The sequence below is a fragment of the Antennarius striatus genome, chromosome 18 (genome assembly GCF_040054535.1).
Source record: "Antennarius striatus isolate MH-2024 chromosome 18, ASM4005453v1, whole genome shotgun sequence".
Lineage (NCBI taxonomy): Eukaryota > Metazoa > Chordata > Actinopteri > Lophiiformes > Antennariidae > Antennarius > Antennarius striatus.
This window is the reverse complement of record NC_090793.1, coordinates 19,314,073-19,327,732: the sequence shown is the minus strand read 5'-3', so window position 1 is coordinate 19,327,732 and position 13,660 is coordinate 19,314,073. Positions and strand designations below refer to the sequence as shown.

At 40.6% G+C, this 13,660-nt stretch overlaps 1 protein-coding gene across 1 annotated transcript; it reads right to left on the bottom strand.

Moving 5' to 3' along the window:
* Positions 1 to 185: 185 nt before the first annotated feature.
* On the bottom strand, positions 186 to 11,085 carry LOC137611785 (sodium- and chloride-dependent GABA transporter 3-like). Its single transcript, XM_068339880.1, has 14 exons — positions 10,932 to 11,085; positions 9,075 to 9,209; positions 8,773 to 8,910; positions 8,555 to 8,642; positions 7,625 to 7,757; positions 7,387 to 7,521; positions 6,804 to 6,907; positions 5,955 to 6,079; positions 5,750 to 5,862; positions 5,525 to 5,662; positions 5,285 to 5,387; positions 2,115 to 2,215; positions 1,353 to 1,520; positions 186 to 1,199 (listed from the first exon to the last, which is right to left on the bottom strand). Exons 1-14 carry the CDS (start codon positions 11,083 to 11,085, stop codon positions 1,095 to 1,097), a joined length of 1,740 nt encoding a protein of 579 aa, XP_068195981.1. The 3' UTR covers positions 186 to 1,094.
* Between the last annotated feature and the right edge of the window lie 2,575 nt (positions 11,086 to 13,660).

Genomic DNA, 13,660 nt, shown 5'->3' with positions numbered 1-13,660 from the left:
TCTCTCAAGCAAAGCTCCTAGAGTTTGGTGGCTGCTATTGTTACACTTGGTTAATGATGACAACGCTCATCCAGGTTCCTGGGATTTTATTAACATCCACAAATTCTGTTGTACAACTTCATCGTCAAGTTATTTCTTCTAATTTCTTCATAAGAGAGTTGCTCACTACATCCAACATTAAGTCACTATATCTGTGCACACTCACTCTCATTACTTCCTGACACAAGAGTTCAGCAGAGGTCAGTCCCTCTCATTGCCACTACTGCCATCTTCTGATGTAAATGGGTATTACATTACATTTACTTCAGGTGAAGCAGGTGAGTCTTGCAGATGACCCGAAGCGAACACTATGAAATTATAGATGATACTAATAAGAACCAAAATGGTGCGGGGACAAAGCCGATTGGACAAATTAATACAAAACAATTCTGAACATAATCTGAACTCATTAACTGTTCAGGGTGCCATGCTATCTGCACTGATGATGTAATCAGTATATTGTTTGGATCCAATTTTCTTTCTTTTGAGTTGGTTGTTGATAACCCTTGTGGAGAAGATCAAACAGCCAACATTCTTCTGTCGAGGAGTCAGTGGGGATGTTGCCCTCTTCCTTTCCTTCCATTTACACTTCCATTCCTTCTGTCTTCAGAGACAGGATTTCTTCCATGGGGATTACTTGAAGACAAGCTACAAGAGCCTCTTTGAGTTATCCTGCTGCTGTGTTCAGATCCTAAGCAAGTCTCCAAAACAGTCAGTTGAGACTTTGCCTACAATGGAAGTCCTTATTCTCGGATGATTGCCTATGTTGTTGATGTGGAAATGCATATGGGTGAGCAAAATAAGGTGAAAAAAAATCAGGACACTGTCGCCCACCTCTAGCCCGTATGTCAGCTGGGATAGGCTCCAGCAACCCCCATGACCCGCAAAAGCAGGAGCGGTCAAGAACATGAACAAATTAATGAACCGAGTGTCCATGCTATGAAAATTTGGCACCATTTTCTTTCTACAGTACGGACTTTTCTGTTTTGTTGCAAGCCTTTTAGTCTTCATCCTCACGACACATTCCCACCATTTGGAGTAAATTAGCAGTTAAATTAACTTGTGACGGCAGTTGTCAGTTCAACAGCCGTTCCCTCTTCTCCTAATTTTCTACTCTGCCAGGCTGGATCTTCAGCAGGAGCACAAAGGGCAGAGAGACGCTGAAACAAAAGCATTAACTTTAAAACTACCATAATGATTAGGATATCTGTAGGTTTTGCTTGTGGAGACCATACATAGTCAAAGCAAAGAGAGATTTAACTCCCATATATTCTCTGAAAATGTTTTAGAAATAGTGTTCAATGAATTCTGACCTGTCTGAAGGTTCCTGGTGTCAAACACATCAGTCCAGCTGCCCACAGCGGCACCATGGCAACAGAGGAGAAGGTCATGATCCATCCCAGTGCATATGCCCAGTCAGGGTAAACGTAGTCATTGATCTTGAGGTGTTGGTAGTCAACCAGGTACAGGATGAAGGAAATCTGTGAAGTGATTTTTTTCTTTGTTGAATATTTTCTTTACATTGATGCATCCTGGTAGTGTCTGTCATCCAAAAGATGACAACACAATTTGTCATAATTACAAAAATGTAATAAGTGTCTTACTATTGACAGGATATACCTACTGGCCTTTAAATTTTAATAGTGAAGAGAAACCCCATCAACTACAGCCAAACATGTTAAAAACACTATCAATGAGGTAGCCATGTCATTGTACACTGAGAGAAGACTGCATGAGAGTAAATACAAAGGGTTTACTGCGTAAGCCACTTATTATTCTCAACAATAGAGAGGCTAGATTGGACTTAGCTCAAAAAAACTATTAAAAACCCAATTGAGCATGCATTTCACTTGTTAAATAGTAAACATCAAACACAAACAAACACCTACTGAAAACTGTTTCCCCAAATAGGCCTAGCAGAACATTAAAAAGGAGAAAACCCAATGGGATGTCCATCTGGTGATGTCCAGAGCCTGCTGCAGCAGTACTAGTGTGACATTATTGTATTCTGACAATCTGACAAGCTCTTGAAGGAATGTAACACCACCTGTAGACATGAAGACCTTGTTACTCACCAGTGATACGATGGGAATGATGTATTTCCAGCACACGTTGAAGAAAACAGATTGTCTTTGTCCCGTCATGTCCTCAATGACAAGTGACAAGCGGTCGACACCTGGTGGTGGAATCCAAAGGATTAACATGGGGATACGTTATATTTATACCAACATGCGTACAGTACATTTATTTAGCCTCTCAAGACACTCAGACGTTTTACAAAACAAGGAAAGTCAATCAGTAAAGATCTGGTAAATAACACAGAGCCGAAAATATACACAAATCAGTTTAGTCATGAAAGCAATTAATAAGCTAAACAAAAGAGATGTGGTTCCAGTTCCAATTTAAATGTAGCTACAGATGGAGTAGTGGTGTTGACCAAGAAGATGAGATCAGATACACTGAAGGCTTAAGTCGGCATGCGAGGAATCTATTTAATAGACTGGAAAATTTTGCACATCAAGAGGGTTAGGTAAACCGGCTGTACTTGACTTGCCTTGACTGAAGCAGACAAGTTTCCATGGTCCTGATATACTCATGACGTGAATGAGATTGGTACTGTGTCCCTAAAGCATGTTGAATTGGCTTACCAATTGCTTCTGTGTTTAATCGAGGTGTGGCACCCCCACTCTTAGACAGTGGAGTAATAGACTAGGGAGACGCTTTCTGTTTTTGATAAATGCCACCAAGGGGTGCTCTGCAACTATTGAGGTACAGTAATCGCTCGCTTATTCGTGCGTCAAGATGCGTGGCTTCACTGCATCGCAAATTTTTAGTATGTAGTGACATGATGCTGTACGCGCATTCCATCCGGAAGTGCACTGCATTCCAAGACTCACAGAACGCAGTGCACTTCCGTGTATTAAAGAAACACTTTTCTTTGATACCAAAGTGCTTTAAACAGTCTATATGAGAATGGGAAAATGTAACAGAAGGTAGTTTAATATCAGTATGGGGAGGGTTCATAATCATTCAATTACCGTAAATAATAAAATAAATAGTTTATCACTATATCCCGGAATTTTGTTTTTCACAAGGGGTCCTGGAACGCATCAGCTGCGAGTAACAAGGGATTACTGTATATCTTTATTTAACTGTCTTGGACATGTTTGCTCGCCCGTGCTCGGATAAAAGCTTCAAGCAATTCTCAGACCTCAGATTGGAAAGCATTCAATGCAGGTTCCTGGTCAGTGAATGTCGCTCATCTACTGTGTACATAACTGCTGGTCTATGAAAAAAGACTATTTGTCTATTATGGAGTTCTGTGACAGTTACTTGAGATATTGCTTCAAGGCTTTCACGGCTTTTAGTTTGCTTAGGCATCTAGTTAGACGGCATCATTGGCACCCTACTGTTAACTCATTCACTGCCAGTGCTTTGTACCAATTGATCTCCTTTGGCAGTCTTTCTCTGGCACTCTGTGTTTTCCATCTGTTCTTGACTGATGGCAACTTGCTTCCCTCAGAGTGAACCATGTTCACTTGAGGGTGCGAGCTGACTTACTCAAACTTGAAATGAAGTCCATAGATGCTAATGGCAGTGAGTGAGTTAAAGACTTTTGGGACATGCCCAGTTGGAGGGATGTTGCACATCCTGGAACGGTTAAGTCTCAAAAGACATTGCTGTGCACTCAATACCTTCTCTATCTCTAAGAACCACTCCCATGGCCTTTTTGTTTGCCTATCCATCAGGTGAACCAATGACAAGCATCAGAACCTGTACAATGTACATCATGGTTCCGAGGTAGCTTCTTTAACCAATCAGTTGGACACTTTCTGGTCTGTGATGAATGTCATTTACTCTTCTGTCAAATATGGTTTGAACATTAAGTTAATGAAGCTGAGCTTAGTTGTTTTGTGGGTGGATAGATAGATCTTCTTCTTTTCCTTTCGGCTTTTCCCTTCAGGGGTCGCCACAGCGAATCAATTGCCTCCATCTAACCCTGTCTTCTGCATCCTCTTCTCTCACACCAACTACCTTCATGTCCTCTTTCACTACATTCATAAACCTCCTCTTTGGTCTTCCTCTAGGCCTCCTGCCTGGCAGTTCAAAACTCAGCATCCTTCTACCAATATACTCACTACCTCTCCTCTGGACATGTCCAAACCATCTCAGTCTGGCCTCTCTGACTTTATCTCCAAAACCTCTAACATGTGCTGTCCCTCTGATGTACTCATTCCTGATCCTATCCATCCTGGTCACTCCCAGAGAGAACCTCAGCATCTTCATCTCTGCTACCTCCAGCTCTGTCTCCTGTCTTTTCCTCAGTGACACTGTCTCTAGACCAAACAACATCGCTGGTCTCACCACAGTTTTGTACACCTTTCCTTTCATTTTAGCTGAAACTCTTCTATCACACATCACACCTGACACTTTCCTCCACCCGTTCCATCCTGCCTGGACACGCTTCTTCACCTCTTTTCCACACTCTCCATTGCTCTGGACTGTTGACCCTAAGTACTTAAAATCCTCCACCTTCTTGATCTCTTCTCCCTGTAACCTCATTCTTCCACTTTGGTCCCTCTCATTCACACACATGTACTCTGTCTTACTGCGGCTAACCTTCATTCCTCTCCTTTCCAGGACAAACCTCCACCTCTCTAGCTTGTCCTCCACCTGTTCCCTGCTCTCACTGCAGATCACAATGTCATCTGCAAACATCATAGTCCATGGAGATTCCTGTTTGACCTCGTCTGTCAGCCTGTCCATCACCATAGCGAACAAGAAGGGGCTCAGAGCTGATCCCTGATGCAGTCCCACCTCCACCTTGAACTCCTCTGTCACACCTACAGCACACCTCACCACTGTCTTACAGTCCTCATACATGTCCTGCACTGCTCTAACATACTTCTCTGCCACTCCAGACTTCCTCATACAATACCACAGTTCCTCTCTGGGCACCCTGTCATCAGCTTTCTCCAGATCTACAAAAACACAATGCAGCTCCCTCTGGCCTTCTCTGTACTTCTCTATCAACATCCTCAAAGCAAATACTGCATCTGTAGTACTCTTTTTTTTTTTTAGCACAAAACCATACTGCTGCTCACAATAGATAGATAGAATGCCATAAATTGGTGTTCTATCTATCAGAGGAAATTTTTGAACATGCAATTTGTGTGTAAGGAAAAACATTTATGTGTAGTGTTTGTGGTACATATTGAACAATTCTGTGATCAATCCAACTTACCAAAAATCCAGCCCATAGCCAGGCATTCACTTACAGCCATGAAATTCTGACATGCTCTGGTAGCACCATAGAAGTCAATGAGTTGGAAAACATAAATTCCTCCCTGAAGCAGAAAGAAATTGAAAGTTTAATGAAATAAAATGTACTTGTGCATGAATTATGAATATGAATTGCAATATCTCTATTTTTATATTAATTGTTTTTTATGAAAATTTTTTTTGTGTAAATGTGTTTATTCACCTCAGTAATCATGGTAAGGGTTAGGAAAAAGATGGATGCACAGATGATGAGGACAAAGATCTCATGTTTTATTGCAGCACGAAATGACTTTGGAATCAGATCCTTGATTGCAGTGATGAAACTCTCCACAGTTATAAACTGAGGAGAAAATTAAAAATTGATGTTGTTTATATTTACAAAGCTATTACTGTATTTGTAAGAAGGGAATGTGTCAGGAGTTATTACATGTGTGTCCACAGTCAGTAGAATCAGCATCAGGAAGAAGCAAACACTCCAGAACTGTGGTAAAGGCATCAGAGCTGCTGCCTGGGGGTAAGCGATGAAGGCTAAACCTGGACCTGTGAAGGGAACAATACTTTGATACTATGGGACTATTTTACAGAAATGAAATTCAACATTGCATTTGATGAAATCTTTGAATGTACTGTACCTGAATCAGTCACAGTCTTTACAGTAACACCCTGTTGGTGAGCCATGAATCCAAGAACAGAAAAAACTACAAATCCAGCTAGAATACTGGTTCCACTGTTCAGCAAACAGATCACGAAACAGTCCCTGCAGATCATAGAAAAATATAAAATAATAAAGTATAACATGTTACAGACCCAGTTGCTGTTTACCATCCTGACTTCAGTATTTTCTCTCTCCACTCTCTCCCCGTCAGCTCATCCCATCACCTGTGTTGCTGCAGCCACCCATCTCCCGATCACTCCACCCTACATATGCTCTGCTCAACCCTCACGTATGTGCAGGTTCTCATTAATCCAGGTCATGGTTATCCAAGGTTTTTGAATCAATCCAGTGGACTTAAAGAAAGTCTATTAAACCACCATCAGAACTGAAGAAGCATCTCCACTGACAGTTGAAAGATCTTCAAGAAACTTTCTTACAGTCCAGTGGATTGATTTAAACAACTTTTGATGCTAACCCTCAGTTCCCTTCCAGACTGACTTGTCATGCCAGCATTCCTGTTCTTGAGTTTATCATGTTCCGATTGTGCTCGTTTCCTGGATTCTGCCTGTTTGCCGCTCCCTGTCCTGTTTGTCTGCCTTAGCTTTTGACTACCACATTTGTGACTGTTTGGCATTCAAACTTTGAATTCAGGCCACATCTCTGGTGTACTGTTTTTGGGGCCAAACCATTACTGTTACACAATAGAGTTAAATAGAAAACATTGTTGTGGATTCTAGAAAAGTACATTTATTTTAACTGTCCTGTAACATAAGAACAACTTCCAGAATCAAAATCAGCGTCCTTTTACTGTCTGTCTTCTACTTACTTGTAACAGTTGTTGTTGTACTTGTTGTAGCTGCCCATGACAGTTAGTATCCCTGACGTAACGCTGTAGGAGAAAAAGATTTGGGATCCTGCTTCTATCCACACCTGCAATATAAGAGAAGCTGTATAACTGAAGAAGGAATTTTACCATAACTTCCAGTAGTATTTTTGATATTAATTCAGAAATAGAAGTCAGTAGTCTTGATGATTTTTTAATGTTTCGTTTTAAATGTTTAGTTTATGCTCTTCAGCCCTAAGCATTTTTATGGGGGGAAAGCATGAATGATTTGGTATGATTTATCTTACTGCAAGTTATATATAATTGTGATTTGTAAAAACTCTCACAATCACGGTTAATTAGATTTTACAAATTAGATTTGTCATTAGATTTTACAAATCTAATTGATTTGTAAAAATATTACTCATACCAAACCAAAAATCATAAATGATTTGGGTGGATGGATATCTAATTATGATAACTTTTTGCATTCTTTATGCATTATGAATTATAAATGATGCATTATTAAACTATAGATGATTTCGTTCATCTTGAGTTACACCAGTGATCATTTTAGACAATGCACCTCAAGGTCAGCCAGACGGTTTATGTCTGGATACAGGTAGTAGTAGATCCCTTCTGAAGCTCCAGGTAGAGTCAAGCCTCTAATGAGTAGAATCAGGAGCATCACATAGGGGAACGTGGCTGTGAAATACGCAACCTAAAATGAAGAGTAAATGTTCAAGAACGATAGTCAGCAGATGAGAATGATAATAATATGCACCCCAAATATACGTATAACAACTGAAATATTTCTACAGGACCTTTCCAGAGGATCTGACACCTTTCCAGATACTGAAGTAGCAAAAGATCCAAGCGACCAGGAGACACAAGGCCAGCTCCCATCTGACACTGCCCAGCTCCTCAATGCCTCCAGACATGCCCAGCATCCTCCGTCTGGGGACAGGAAGATTTGAACCACAGTGCTGTCTGGGACTCTTGAAAATATTTTTAAAAATGTTTTCCAATTTTTGGAAGTAATAGACATTATATGGTTTTTATAGTTTTGGACATACTACTACAACTGCTACTACTACTACTAAACCACCAATATTACTACTATTACTACTAGTAGTAGTAATAATAAGTCATTCATTCATCCTCTTAACCGCTGTTTCCACTTTTGCAGGTCACAGGGTTTCTTGACCTATCCCAGCGGGCTTATGGGTGAGAGGCAGGGGACACTCCGGGCGTGTCGCCAGTACACCACAAAGCGAATAATAATAATAGCAAAATTTTATTATTATTTTTATTATTATTATTATTATTATTATTATTATTATAGACCGATGTCTGTATAGGTTCTCATTCATCCAGGTCATGGTTATCCAAAAGCTGTTGAGTCGATCCACTGGACGTTAACGTCCAGTGGATCGACTCAACAGCTTTTGGATTTTTATAGACCATATTCATTCATCTTCTACTGCTTCATCCACTGTGGCGGGTCGCGGGGAGCTAGAGCCTATCCCAGCTGACTGAGGGCATGAAGCGGGGGAAACTCCGGGCACAACGCCAGTGCAACGCGGAACCATAATCATAAAAACTAAATAACATTAGATTTCTTCGACAAAAGTGTTTGGACTGTACCCACATCCTTTTGTCTGATAAGCACATACATTTTCAGAAACAACCAGAACACATGAAATTCATAAATATCTCCTGAAGTAACATGAAAACATTGAGGTTAGACTCACTCCCAGAACTCCATCGCTGCAGAACTCCCAGTGGTCTGATTTGTAGTCATATTTGATGAATTAACCATCTGAACATCAAAACAGTCAGCTGGTATGAAGAACAAACAGATTTCAGTCAACTGAGCCAAATGCAACCACCGTATGTTAGAACACGGGTTGAGTTGTCCATTTTGTTCTTGTCTTCGTCCGAATAACATAATGTAATCTTTGATTTTTACCTGTATTCCAGGTGTTGTTGCATGTGGCCCAGGGGAGCTGGGATCTGAATGAGAACACCAGGTAGAAGAGAGCCCAGGCTTCAATTAGAACGTAGGTGGTGCCGAGGAATAACATTAGTAGTTGTCCAATTCCAATTCCTTTAAAAGAAATAAAAATAGTAATAATAATAATAATAATAATAATAATAATGAATCATATTATTATGAATAATTATTATTTTCAAAATTTTGCTTTTGATTAATGAAAAAATGTTTTTGAAAAAAGTTTTTTGCACAATTTTGTTTGAGTCCTATCAACTCACCCTGTGCCAGTGGACACAACTTGGTCCAGCAGGTGATGAATCCTTCCTGGGTGTACTGACCCATTGAGATCTCCAGTAGAAAGAGAGGTATGCCAACAAATACAGCCAGCAGACCATATGGCACCAGAAAGGCACCTATAGATAGAGTATAGTAATGTTCACGTCAGTAGCAACATAGATGACTGAAATTCATTGACTTTATCTGTGAAACGTTTCACATACTGTCCATGTGCGAGCAGGCCACAGGTTTCCTCTGCTCTATGCACGTGTTTGTACGCTTTTACATATTGTTCATATCTTATAATTCTTTATTATGGACAGCAATGGAATGGAGTCCTCCAAGAAGTAAATCCTGTCAATGAAGGTCCTTACAACCTCATCCCCATTGAGCTTGAAAGGAGATATTGGGGCTGTCAAGCAGAATGACTAGAAAAGACTAAGCTAATGGGTGGAGCCGTTAGCTGCAAGTTGATCCTTCTACTCCCTCCCTCATCAAGGGGAACGCAAACTTCCCAATAAACTGGTGAACTGATGGCACTGTGCAGAACTAAGCAGCGTTAGAGGGAGACCAGCTTGTTTGTCTTCTCTGAGACGTGGCTGAAATACAACGTGCCCGATGCCGGCATGCTTATCTTCCTAACAAGCAGGAAACGAACACTGTTGGAAAAAAGAAAGGAGGTGGACTGATAACTCACACAAATGATAGATGTCGCCATTAGGGACATGTGACTGTGAAAACAATGTTTTGCACTCTGGATCTGGAGTTAAAAGTTGTTGGCACCACTCCCTACTCTAATATTCCTGACATTCTACATTCCACCAAGGGCGTACCCCGAGGCAGTCGCTGAAACCCATCTGAAACACCTCCTCTGCTCTTTGGACCTGGCACCTGGATTATCATACATTCATTCATCCATTTCCAAACCCGCTTTTCCACTGTTGGACGTCGTAAGATGCTGGAGCCTATCCCAGCCAACTGGGGGCATGACGCAGGGTAAACTAGGACAGCAGTGCACCACGGAGCCAGATGTAGATGCACGTATGCACACACTCACACCTACGGGCAATTTGGGAACGGCCAATTAGCCTGAAGCGCATGTTTTTGGAGGTGGGAGGAAGCCGGAGAACCCGGAGAGAACCGGGACTCGTACCTGAAGCCACCGACAGCGACAGCGCTACCCACTGCGCCAACATGTCGCACCCAGATTATCATTTCAGGTAACTTCAATTACATCCCCCTGTATATATCAGAGGCTTCAATGGTCCAGGTCATAAACTGCCCCAAACGGAAGAACAGAACAATGCCACCCTCCTCCCCCACTAGGTATATCGGATCACAACTTAGTGCATCAGCAACATACATCCTGCTGGTGAAGAAGCTGTTGGGTTGCTCTATGTTGACTTCTCAAGCACTTTTTACACCCACACAAATTGTGAAAATTGGACAAAAAATGCATAAAACTGAGAGAGTCCAAAAATGTCAAATGATGTTAAAATAATGAATGCATGTTTAAAAGTTAAAAGTCTTATGAACAGAGAGATTGAAAGGTGTCTGGAGCTAAAAGTATTTTAAAAAAAAGGTAAGAGGGTTTGAAGAAAAGTTGATCATGTAAGAAAACTAACATGAGTAGAAAAGGTAGATTAAAGATAAAATACAACCAAAAACGTTTGGAATAACTGAACATTTTAATAGCTGAGTAGTTTCTATAAAGATATTTAAAGAAAAAGATAATGCTGAGCGTAACACTGGTACTCACAGTATTAGTATAGCTTTCTTTCACCAATCATCATTGCCAAAATATTTCAGTGCACTGCACCACTGTACTTTAACTAATATATAGAATCTCCGATAGTTACCTCCACCATTCTTGAAGCAGAGGTATGGAAATCTCCACACATTGCCCAGTCCAACCACACCTCCTGCAACGACCAGAAGATACTCTCTCTTACTGGCCCACTGTCCTCTGTCTTCATCACTCTGCTTTTCCTTTCTCCTTCTACTTGTGTTCATTTCGGCCTAAGTTGTGCCAGCTGCTGTCTGCCTCTGGTGTAAGGTATGAATGCAAGATACTGTAAACACACCGTTGCTTTTTGATGTGTGATGAGTCTTACGGAAGTAAAACCTGTTACAGGGTTCCTGCTTGTTAGTGGCTGGGGCGCTTGCTAAAGGGTCACCAAGACCTGAAATCATTATTGAATGATTGTCTTGAAAACCTGTTGGTTTGAATTGCATTTGCTTTAAAAAAAATTTTTTACAGCAAAACATTCCAACACTCCCTACACTGTGTCAAAGCCTGGGATTTGAGACAAAGCATTGCAGTTTAGTTGTTAAGCCACATTACCAGCATACTAGAGCATTGCAGTTGTAACGTCTTCACTTCACAAGTGACACCAATTCTCTTCCATTTTTATTATCTGCAAAGCTGGTTCTTCAGGATAGATGCAGAACCAGTTTTGGATAAGATTACCACTGAAATTACGATTAGAATGTTTTTTTTTTTTTTTGTCTTCTGATCAAGAAGAACAGGGTCTGTTATAAACAAATATTAAGGAATTGTAGTTTGGAATAAATAAAATGTCTATCTATCTATCTATCTATCTATCTATCTATCTATCTATCTATCTATCTATCTATCTATCTATCTATCTATCTATCTATCTATCTATCTATCTATCTATCTATCTAATGTTAATTGTTCATGTTAATGAAGTATTAATACAATTCATCAGAGAAGTAGGGCATCGTAATAAAATTAGAAAAGAAAAACCAAGTAGTAGCTTGCAGCCAAGAAAGATTGTTCACGTCACTAAAAGTCAATATTTAATCCCTTTACCTTTTAAAGAGTACTCTGACAACTTGGATTGTACCTCTGATCATCATACAACAACTATGTGCAGACAATCTCAGGTAATTTCCTCCTTCCTTCTCTTTTGTTCTATCTTTCCCGTTCTTTAGTAGGCAGTAGTGACTCTACAGTAGTGACTCTAGTGAGCTCTGTGGGAGCTCTCCGGGATCCAGGGGTTATACTGAAAGGGATATGATTCGATTCCACGATTCCAGTTACCACCTGCATCGGTTATGACTGTTACTTTACTGATTTTTGTATGTTTAGTCACATAATAGCCACTTGACGTATTAAGATTTGAGGTGTGGTTTTGATACAGCACTGAAGTGTATAGAAGTATGGAAACCTTGTAAGTTCAAACAAAGTATTTAAAGAGGTTGTTGTAGCAAGTTATCAAATTGAAATTACACCACACTGACCTGAGGCTATTGGACTTGGATTCATGATAGGGTCATTACAAAAATGTGATGCAGTTGCAGAGTAATGGAGATTGCACTTTAGTTCGGCAATTGCTCATGTTTTGAAATTGAATGAGCTAATGCTTAACATTTAAAAGCAGTGTTATTGACAGATGCTCTCACTACTCAGCTTATAACAGCACAGAGTGCATAATCTCTGGTCAAAACTGAACTCTGCCTGGTGACACAGGGCTTTCTACTCTGTCGTGGGTGGCCACTGTCTACTATTAAGCTTCTTATTTAGAGTTAAAAAACAAAACAGTATCCACAATTGCAGCAGTAACCACTTTAATGTCAAACTGTCAGACTCAACTTGTTGCTGTGGGGAGGGATTTCCAGGGACTACACCACCAGGTGCCCTTTTACCTTCCTGATGAAAAAAGTGACCACATCTGTTTCTTTACGGCAAGTTGGAGTACCTTTGATCTTGCTGTTGATAAATCTGTGATCTGGAACTTTGTTCAGAGACCTGTACCATAAAGCTTGATTAACCTAGCCGGGCTTCCTCCTACTTATCTGGCTTCACTTAACGAGACATCCGCCCTCCGGATTTTCGGTACCATAAAGCCGGCTATCAACTCACTAATGCAATTCAGGCTTGTCCACTCTAGATCTGTGCGCGCTCACATAAAAAGGGCAGAGTTTGCTGCATGCGACCAATCGCTAGGGGCGGGCGGATCGATCCACATATCGATATTATCGATACTAAGCAAGTACTTGGATCGGATTGATACTATTGTCCTGTGATCGATACTTTGCTCCTCCACCAATTTCCTCAAAGCGCCGCTTCTCTGTGCAAATAGCGCACCGCCCTCTCTCTCTCACCCAGCGCCCCCTGCTACTCTCTGAGTCTATGCCTGAGTGACTCAGACACACCTGTAGCCCCTCCCCCAACCTGGCCACTGGCCTGCTGCATCCTCCGGACAGAGACAATGGACTCTGGGAGAGGCTTTTCAGCCAAAGAATCAATAATACCCACTTAATCTGTTTTTCACAATGTAATTGGGTATAAATTTTAGGAGATTGGTTCAATGATTATATGTTCACCCAGTTGAAAAAAATCTTGTTTTACTAAGGGCTACAGCTATCCATTACCCAAGGAATCGATTAAACTATTGATTAATTCTATTACTAAAGTAATCAGATAAAAATACAATGTTCACAATATGTTATTGATGTTGTTATTTATGTGACTGCTTTCCTATTTGTAATGACATAAATAAAAGTTATATAGTGAATGAGAAGAAACACCATTTCCATTAGTGCAATATTTATTACCCCA

What these genes read in the sequence shown, in the direction of transcription:
- LOC137611785 (XM_068339880.1), bottom strand. Translation starts at nt 11,085, where the DNA reads ATGAACACAAGTAGAAGGAGAAAGGAAAAGCAGAGTGATGAAGACAGA. An exon ending in ACCGTCTGGCTGACCTTGAG is followed by an intron (nt 6,908 to 7,386) that starts GTGCATTGTCTA and finishes CTTATATTGCAG; the next exon opens with GTGTGGATAGAAGCAGGATC. An exon ending in CACCAGGAACCTTCAGACAG is followed by an intron (nt 1,200 to 1,352) that starts GTCAGAATTCAT and finishes CTTTTGTTTCAG; the next exon opens with CGTCTCTCTGCCCTTTGTGC.